This window comes from Arachis ipaensis, chromosome B04 (assembly GCF_000816755.2).
Source record: "Arachis ipaensis cultivar K30076 chromosome B04, Araip1.1, whole genome shotgun sequence".
Taxonomy (NCBI): domain Eukaryota; kingdom Viridiplantae; phylum Streptophyta; class Magnoliopsida; order Fabales; family Fabaceae; genus Arachis; species Arachis ipaensis.
Window position 1 is genome coordinate 125,021,345 of NC_029788.2, and position 9,120 is coordinate 125,030,464.

Genomic DNA, 9,120 nt, shown 5'->3' on the forward strand with positions numbered 1-9,120 from the left:
CTATACTATTTTTTTATTTTGAACTTCAGTCCAATATCTGAGACTTACAAAAAAAATCTAAAACTTGTAAAAAAATGTTTAACCTGAATAACAGGTAACCTTCTTAAATCCAAACCATTCAAATAAAATATAATAAATAAAGAGTTCAGATTTAATGAATTCACAAGGTGTGCAGCACTCCATACTTAGCAAGGAGCGTTTAAGGATGAGCCCACTAACTGAGATATTTCTGAATTTTGTATTTAGAATAAATATATGAACTATAATAAGTAACTTTTTGATACATGTACTACAAAAGAAAAATAATGATTTAAGTAAAGTACTTTTGAAGAGTGATAACTATTATTCGAAAAGAAATATTTTTTTATAATATTTGAATTGAACACTTATTCTTACTGAGTTCACATAACGAAATTGATTTAATTTGTCACAGCCATGAGAAAGCCAAAGAAGCCATGGTATACTCGTATAATAAACACATCAATGGCTTTGCCGCGATGCTTGAGAAGGAAGAAGCAGCACATATTGCAAGTGAGAATGATTTCGTCGTTATCCTCATAATATCTGCTAATATAATATCATAGTGTTTTTTTTATTCTTTTTTTTTCGCTAACCCTGCTATGCAATAATTATTTAACCGATAATACAATGTCAAACTAAAATTAGGGTTTGAACATATAAAGAACACATGCTAAGGATATTATTAATAGAAATTTTTAAATTTTTTATTTGAATAAATACACAATAAATATATTAAAAATTAAACGTTGCATTTTTTTAATGATATTAATTTGTGTTTTTTTGACACATATTATCTAAATCTTTAAAATTATAAGTTAACCCAATGTTTCCCGGGCACAGAAAACCCGAGTGTGGTGTCTGTGTTCTTGAGCAAAGAGCACAAATTGCATACGACCCGGTCGTGGGAATTTCTGGGACTAAACAGAAATGGAGGGAACTCAGCATGGCAAAAGGGAAGATTCGGTGAAAATACAATCATTGCTAACATTGACACAGGTAAGTGTGCACAAGTGTAACTAACTAACTAACACACAACATATCCAAATTGTTTCACTGTGATTTCGCCTTGAACAGGAGTTTGGCCGGAATCGAGGAGTTTCAGTGACAAGGGATATGGCCCCGTTCCACCAAAATGGCGTGGAGAAAATGTGTGTGAGATAAGCAAAGTTGGCGGTTCCCGAAAAAATGTTTGCAACAGGAAGCTAATTGGAGCAAGATTCTTTGCCGATGGTTTTGAGGCGTATAACGGCAAGCTTAACTCAAAGCTACGTACAGCACGTGACTTTGTAGGGCACGGTACCCACACACTATCAATTGCAGGTGGGAATTTTGTTTCAGGGGCACATGTATTTGCGGTTGGGAATGGAACTGCAAAGGGTGGATCTCCAAGAGCCAGAGTTGCAGCATACAAAGTGTGTTGGTCTCTAACTGATTCGGCCGATTGCTATGGTGCGGACGTTTTGGCGGCAATAGACCAAGCCATAAGTGTCTCTGACAACCGACAAGTCACGGTATATATATTCTACGCATCTAAATTAAAAAATATTTTTTAAAAGCTTATATATGTTTTCCCAATTCTTTCTAGGGAGCCAGTCTTTTCATAGACTTGCCGCCAAACCAGGCCTTCCGTCTGTTACTCTCTACTGATGGTAAAGTTGCCAATGCGTCCGTTAGAGATGCGTAAGTACAAGCTATATCTTAAGGTTTATTTGTTGGAAAAGTCTAGGGTTCAGCAACTTTATTAAATTTTGGTCAACATGTAATTAACAAAAGAAAAGTGAAGTGAGTAATCTCACACTATTAAAATCATCATAGATAACTATTTGATGGCTACAATCACAAAAGTTGTTAACCCCTAGTACTTCTCTTGTTTGTTAATTATTGGTCCGATATATGTCTGCATGCGTGTTGTTTCTTGTGCAGCCAATTTTGTAGACGAGGAACACTTGATCCAGCAAAAGTGAGGGGCAAAATAGTAGAATGCTATAGAGAAAATAGCATAAAATCAGTGTCTGAGGGTGAGGAAGCTCTAAGAGCTGGTGCAAAGGGAATCATCGTGCGCAACCAAAAGAACCAGGGGAATACAGTTCTTGCTGAGCCCCAGGTTTTCTCAGGTGTGAACACCGAAAGTGGAGAAGTAGGTGGAAGTCCAGATTCAAGACATGTCATAACTGCCACGTAAATTATTCACCCTAGTTCCGTCCCTTTATTATCATTATTATCCGCAATATTAGAGTGATAATAATTTAATATTATTTTATTCAATTTAATATTTATTGTATGCAAAATTATTCAGTGATAATAAAAAATATCAAATAAAATAATTTTGAATTATTTATTTAAATTAACTAATTAAGTAATAATTTCCCGTAGCCACAAGCAAGTACGCTAACTATACTTTTTCTATTTTTATTCCAGGGGTCCCGTAACGCCTACTACCAGCACAATAAGACTGTCTCCGGCTAAAACAGTCTATGGAAGAAAGCCAGCTCCAGTTATGGCTGCGTTCTCCTCAAGAGGGCCCAATGAAATTCAGCCATCCATACTTAAGGTTTACTACAAGTAATAATACTTAGTTTTTTTTTTTAATCTAAAATAATGCATATATTGATACTGGTTTTGGTTTTAGCCTGATGTGAGTGCACCTGGAGTGAGCATACTGGCTGCCTATTCTCTATTTGCAAGTGTATCTAACTTATTGACAGACAATCGTCGGGGATTTCCATTCAATGTAATGCAAGGAACTTCTATGTCTTGCCCCCATGTTGCTGGTATTGCTGGACTTCTCAAAACTCGTCATCCAAATTGGAGTCCTGCAGCTATTAAATCAGCAATTATGACTACTGGTAACGTATATCTCCTTAATTATCACCTTAAATAATTTTTTAATTTGACTACAGTATCACGCCTTACATGATCACCATTAGTGGTAAGTACACAGTAAAATTATGCTTGATAGTGTGTTTTCCTAAGGTTTTATACTTGTATTTAGATTTTAGAGCTTAGACAGTATAAGACAGAAATATAACAGACAGAGAAATATAAAATGAGTAAATTAACAAAATGGTACTAAAAAATTTACGTTGCTGATAAAAAAAAAATATATAGGAAGACAACAAGAATATTAAACGATGTGAACAATGAATATATCGGATGTTTAATTTACTAGGTGTGCAAATGATTATCGTAATGTTAAGATTCAGGAGATAATTTGGGGTAAATTATTTTTTTACTTTACTAGGTCAATTCTAGAGTCCATTATTATTCACATTGTTTATAAAAGTTATTGTCTACCTAGCAAAATCGAAAAACAAAAAGATTCTAACAACAAAATAAGTCCCGAAAAGATTTAAAAACGCGACAAAAAATTAAATATTAAATATATATTTTAAAAAATAATTTTAGAGATCAGATTTTGATACAAATTTTTGTAATTATTATTTATTATTAGAAAAATGAGATAATTTTATGTCACGTGATTTTTTGTTAAACTTTTTTTATTGTGAATAACTATATTTTTAGAAAAATAAAAATAAATATCTAGATATCAACTTTTGTTCTAATTTTTGTGTGCACCTTCTAAATATTTATTCAAATGTTACCACAAAAATTTAGATAAAATGGATAAGTTGTTTGCTAAATATAAAAGTTTTTTTTTTGTCACTTATAAAAAATATAATAATTATTAGTTATTTTTGTAACATTTTCAAATCATTCAAGAGTTATTTTATCAATAACATCTTTCAAAGACTTTTTGTGAGCGACTAAATCTTTTGGTGGTATCCATCACTCGAACAAGCATTCCGCAGTCCAAGAAGATGGGACTTGAGTCTTGAGTCTCGAGTCTACAGATCTAGAAGGAAAAAATTGTCTTCTGACTACGACTATTAGCTTCAACAGATAAGCCTCTAATTGGTAATGTACCTTTAATATTACATAGTTTTGGGGACTTCAGGAATCAGAAAGTTCTATAAGTTGCTTGACCACATTTGGATCTGCAAGGGTGCTTGTATCCCCAAGTTCATCCAGTTGCCTGGCGGCGATTTTTCGAAGAATTCTTCTCATTATCTTTCCGCTCCTGGTCTTCGGGAGGCCGGGCGCCCAATGGATTTTGTCGGGTGCGGCGAACGCTCCTATCTGAAATGTTTGAACAAAAAGAGAATGAAAATTAAGTTTTAAATAAAGATTCTATTCAGAAATCTGTAATGCATCAATGCATGATCAATCAGGTCCTTCCATGTTATGTTTTCTGGGCTTTTTATTGCAGTGACAAATTGCAACACAGAACTGTTCAATTCAGACACAGACCTAACACATTCGTTATACCCAATGTATCATTGCATCTAGATGTTGGAAATAACAAACAGCAATAACAGTTAAGATTTCAGCAGGCTTTTGGGTTATATTCTCTGATTAAACAGTGAAATTCTGATGAATATTTTGAACGAGTCCAGTGATGATGCAGACTAATGACCTCTTGTAGGAGAAGAAAGTGTAAAGGAAACAAAATATAGCTCAAAAAGCAGTTGTGTTAGAATTTAAGGCACAATAGCTCCAAAGAACAATTGCCATGAAGATACTTCTTCATTTTCTTTTCTTTCATTACTGTGATTGTGTAATGAATCCAGACATAGATGATAAAGTTTACATAAAACACTGATCCATCCAGTGTATCATTACCTATTATGACAATTATACCATTTCTCAAATACGCTTTTAGAAAATGTGTTATTACATGAGAAAATAAAAAGGTACAGACCTGCTTTCGAACTGTGAGTATAAGGTCCTTTCGTAAGTCTTCACTGTAAGGAACACTGTCCACAAGCGTTACAAATGCATAGATACCCTGACCTTTGACCTGCAGTGGTAAGAGAGACCGCAATCACTTGGTAATGCTACAACGAAACTATATGTATTTTGACATTTTCTTTCGTACAAACACATACTTGATAGCTGATGAGCCACACACTGAAGAAAATATTATAATACCTCATGCTCGACACCGACAACAGCAGCCTCTGCACATTGAGGATGTGACACTAAAGCTGATTCCACTTCAGCTGTGCCAATACGGTGTCCGCTGCATATTAACAATACTAAGTCAGACTTATAAACATCACATACAGCTGCAGTGTTGCAACAACTCCACTCATCTGACAGGCTTGTATGTGAATCAAAATTGAAATTGGAACTCTCCAGAATCATCAGTAAAAGCTTTGGAATTCTAACAATACCTGACATTGATGACATCATCCACTCTTCCTGTGAGCCAATGGTATCCATCTTTATCCCTGAAAAGAAGTTAAAAAAGTATGTTGAACATAATTATCCAATGCAATTCTTCATGTTCTGTGTTTTCTGGGATTGGATTCAGAATTCAGAAACATAATTCAGACGGGATAGACTCAAATCAAAGAGAGTATGCAAGTACTGTGACATCGGAAAATATTATGATTAACGAACAATCTGTGTCAGTCAATCACTAACCTTCTGCAGCCATCACCACTGAAATAGTAACCAGCAAATGGCTTGAAATATGTTGTTTCATATCTTTCATGATCACCATATAGAGTTCGGAATGCCCCAGGCCAAGACTTCTTAATGCACAAGTAACCACTGCACTCACCATCTATTTCAACTCCTTTCTCATCCACTATCACAGGCTACAGTTATACATTATTTGTCAGTGGTGAAGGTCAAATACTAGCTGGGAGATTACAACAAATTCATAAATTATAAAGTGAATATCTGAAGGTTGGGTAAAAGACCTGAATTCCAAAGAAAGGGAAAGTTGCAGAACCAGGCTTTTGGGCCCAAGCACCTGGTAGTGGAGTTATCTGGATGTAACAGTGAAGAATTAAGTCCCAAAAACTGAATGCACAAATATGATATGTTTATATATGCACAAATCTAGCCAGCCTGCATAGTGGAAAACGGCATGGTGGTGGTTTTTTCACAAGAGATTGAAACCTAGCTCTCTATATTCATGTTCAATGTCTACAATATTGACAAAATTAGAACCCAGTCATCCGAAGTTAAAATACCATGAAGCCACCAGTTTCTGTTTGCCACCAAGTATCCGAGATAGGGCACCTTGAATCTCCGACTACATTGTAAAACCACCTGAAAGAGTGGGATCAAGAATCCTTCAGAATGCCATTTGATATAGAAAATTAAGTTATTTGATATAGATAATAACCTCCATGCACTTGGATTTATGGGCTCGCCCACACTGCCCAAAACCCGTAAAGATTTCCTTGAGTATCGGGTAACGTACTGCAACAATTGCAATATTTCAAAATGAAAATAAATACATGAAAGAAATCAACATAACCTTATCCAACTCCTTCATCAAACTAGGAGTGCCCTTTAATCCATTGCACAGTTTACAGTCCGAAATTTTAGGGAAGGGAATACATATCTGATTTGTATAATGCATAGGAATGAATAGAAGATGATATTATTCTTAAAGAGATCATATTTATGGCGGAAGAGCCTCCCAATGCTAAACACAATTATATTGGTTTCTGTTTTCATTTTCTGTCTATATTTTGTGTTTATTAGTTTTAAAACTTTGTGAAGAATATAGTAGAAAATAGTGAAAAATATAATAAAATCCTATTCTATGTTTTTTTTTTCCCTATTTGTACAATACTGTTCAAAAAATTCAGAAAAAAAAAAAAAGAAATGTGGAGAAAGTAAACCAAACAAGTTCCTAGGTTTTCTTCAACCATCATAGGAAGGCCACAAGACACAAGATGTGTCATGGGAGTGTGCTGGTGTGTGCTCACACGTATCCAAAATCCAAAGGCATTTATTCGCAAATCAATTTCACACAGGTACACTGTAAACATGAGAGCATAGAGGTATCTTACCGCTTCACCATCACGCATGAGAGACCGCACCAATGTGGGGGCAGTGTAGAATATTGACACTTTATATTTGTCAACAATGTCCCAGCAGCGCCCAGCATCAGGATAATTAGGAGCCTGCATTCAGGTAATCTTTTAGATTTACGGTGAAGTATTTATTTGCAATTCCTTGATCCTCATAATTTACTGTCTATGGACGTACTATGACAATTTAACAGTTGAGTTTTCATGAAAATGTTAGAAATGGAATCAGCATGAATAGAATAGTAGAATAGGATATTGTATTGTAATAGCAATGTGCTGAGGAACCCTACAAATTGGGGAAGAACACTAAGACACACTGTTTGATACAGTGAGGAAGTATGGGGGGTTCCCTACTCTCTTACAACCACGATTATCAACAACCCCCACTTATTTGCCTCTAACCGACTGACTTTCCCGCCTAAACTCACTAGTTAGTTACAATCCGCTGGGCCTAACTAGATCCCAAGTTTTCCCTTTATATTTATGATGTCAGCACAGTTTTTTGAAATATACTAGAGCTCAGCATGGAAATCAAACCATAACCTTGATAACAGAAAGACCAGGCTAAAGCTTTTGCCTCCTGCTTATGATGGCTTTGAACTTCTTAGCATCAACTAAAGAGCCTATTGAAAGGGATATTAATTCAATTTCACTGGTAAGTAAGAAGCCATATAAAATCCATTTTTCCGTGTTGTTTTAGAATGGACTCGATGTGTTTCTCTCAAAACATTAATGTCAATTTCGCACAGCCCTATATTAGTGGTAAAATACATTCTTTTTCTCATAAAATTCTTAAACTGTAGAAATAAAAACTTATTGTTGAATTCCCCTTTTTTTCTGTGAATATGTGTGTGTTTGAACTAATAACAAGTCTGTTGGATTCATTTTCTCAAGTTCCATCATGCATATAAATAATTACAGTATATTTCAGTTTTAAAATATATTACCCCTTCATACACTAAAACAGTTGCACCATTGAGCAAGGGTCCATAAGTGACATAGCTGTGCCCAGTAATCCAACCACAATCAGCCGTACACCTTTAGCCAGGAAATAAAGGTGTTAAATAAGTGTCCGGATCTGACATTCATGAAAAACATCCAAAGATAAAAAAGGATGTAGAGTATAAGCTTTCAATTGTACCAGTAGATGTCGGATGGTTTGTAGTCAAATGCGTACTTGAATGTTGTGGCAGTGTATACCATGTAACCACCGGTGGTATGGAGGACACCCTTTATAATATAGATTAGAAATTAGAAAGCAGCAACTGTAAGTAAAGGAAAGAAGAAAAAGGCAACAAAACTAATGAAGTACAGCAGTAACAGCTCACAAATACCTTAGGTTTTCCAGTGCTTCCACTTGTATAGAGTAGAAAAAGTGGATCCTCGGCATCAACCCACTCCACTGGGCAAGTACTTGGATATTTAGGAATAACATCCTGCAACGCACATAAAGTATTAGCCGAAAATGAACATGTGAACCTCTATCATCAATATTCACATAAAACCTGATCATCAGAAACAAAAATTCTGATTAAAACAGTTATATGACTCGGTAATTCCGAGGCATAGCATGTATTCCGCATTGATATGGTAAACTGAAATTGTGTTACCAACAGTTAGCACTTAGCAGGCCATATGAGAGTATATTATCACCAACCAAAAGTTTTATACTAACCTGCCACCATATATCCCGACCTTGCGTCCATTTTGTATCTTCTCTCTTCAGTGCCACTGGGTTATCATAAACTAAGCATACATCTGCTTAGACAAGAAGCACCATTGCAAAAATAAACAAGTTAAAGAAACTAACAAAAGTAACAAAATGTATCTGGGAAGTAATTGGTTATATGTAATATGTATGAATGTATGTATGTATGCATGCACAGACAAGTGAATGCCCGTTACATGATGAAAAAATAAATATTCAATATAGAATACAAATAACATCCCAGCCTGCATTTTATTTGTCAATATCAACTTAGTTGCACAAACTTTGGAAAGGTGAGTGACACTTGCTACAATTTTTTTCTTTACCTTCTTGAAAGTGCTACTATCTAATCATCATATGGGAAATGGGATTCTATCAAGCTATCGTCATACTAATAAGCTCACTCACTATGAGCTACAAAGAGGTGCAAAATGTTGCTATACTGATATGATATCTCTATCTGTGCTTGTGTGCAAGGAAACATGTTTAAATGGT

General features: G+C 35.0%; 2 protein-coding genes across 3 annotated transcripts in view; one reads left to right on the forward strand and one right to left on the reverse strand.

Annotated features, from left to right (window-relative positions):
• LOC107637208 (subtilisin-like protease Glyma18g48580) overlaps positions 1 to 2,917 on the forward strand; it is a 5,709-nt gene extending 2,792 nt beyond the window's left edge. Inside the window, exons 3-9 of the mRNA XM_021121953.1 lie at positions 434 to 531; positions 862 to 1,017; positions 1,096 to 1,532; positions 1,607 to 1,701; positions 1,945 to 2,199; positions 2,440 to 2,572; positions 2,651 to 2,917. Of these exons, the coding sequence (XP_020977612.1) occupies positions 434 to 531; positions 862 to 1,017; positions 1,096 to 1,532; positions 1,607 to 1,701; positions 1,945 to 2,199; positions 2,440 to 2,572; positions 2,651 to 2,902 (1,426 nt within the window). The 3' untranslated portion in view covers positions 2,903 to 2,917. The remainder of the gene's footprint in view (positions 1 to 433; positions 532 to 861; positions 1,018 to 1,095; positions 1,533 to 1,606; positions 1,702 to 1,944; positions 2,200 to 2,439; positions 2,573 to 2,650) is intronic.
• LOC107635233 (acetyl-coenzyme A synthetase, chloroplastic/glyoxysomal) lies at positions 3,725 to 9,103 on the reverse strand. Of its 2 annotated transcripts, XM_016338639.2 has the most exons (13): positions 8,593 to 9,102; positions 8,252 to 8,353; positions 8,059 to 8,147; positions 7,865 to 7,955; positions 6,897 to 7,010; positions 6,221 to 6,297; positions 6,066 to 6,144; positions 5,790 to 5,858; positions 5,509 to 5,684; positions 5,256 to 5,312; positions 5,011 to 5,101; positions 4,781 to 4,879; positions 3,725 to 4,158 (listed from the first exon to the last, which is right to left on the reverse strand). In XM_016338639.2, exons 3-13 carry the CDS (start codon positions 8,118 to 8,120, stop codon positions 3,973 to 3,975), a joined length of 1,101 nt encoding a protein of 366 aa, XP_016194125.1. In that variant the 5' UTR covers positions 8,121 to 8,147; positions 8,252 to 8,353; positions 8,593 to 9,102; the 3' UTR covers positions 3,725 to 3,972. The 2 variants fall into 2 exon arrangements, with proteins under 2 accessions (XP_016194125.1, XP_020977610.1); XM_021121951.1 differs by lacking the exon at positions 6,221 to 6,297 and having other exon boundaries at positions 8,593 to 9,103.

Bases quoted from the DNA above. Each gene is read 5' to 3' on its own strand.
- LOC107635233 (XM_016338639.2), bottom strand. From the start codon at position 8,120: ATGGTATACACTGCCACAACATTCAAGTACGCATTTGACTACAAACCA. The intron at 7,011-7,864 runs GTAATATATTTT...ACCTGAATGCAG, and splicing joins CTGTTTTAGTGTATGAAGGG to GCTCCTAATTATCCTGATGC. The intron at 5,685-5,789 runs GTCTTTTACCCA...GTATAACTGTAG, and splicing joins TCCCTTTCTTTGGAATTCAG to CCTGTGATAGTGGATGAGAA.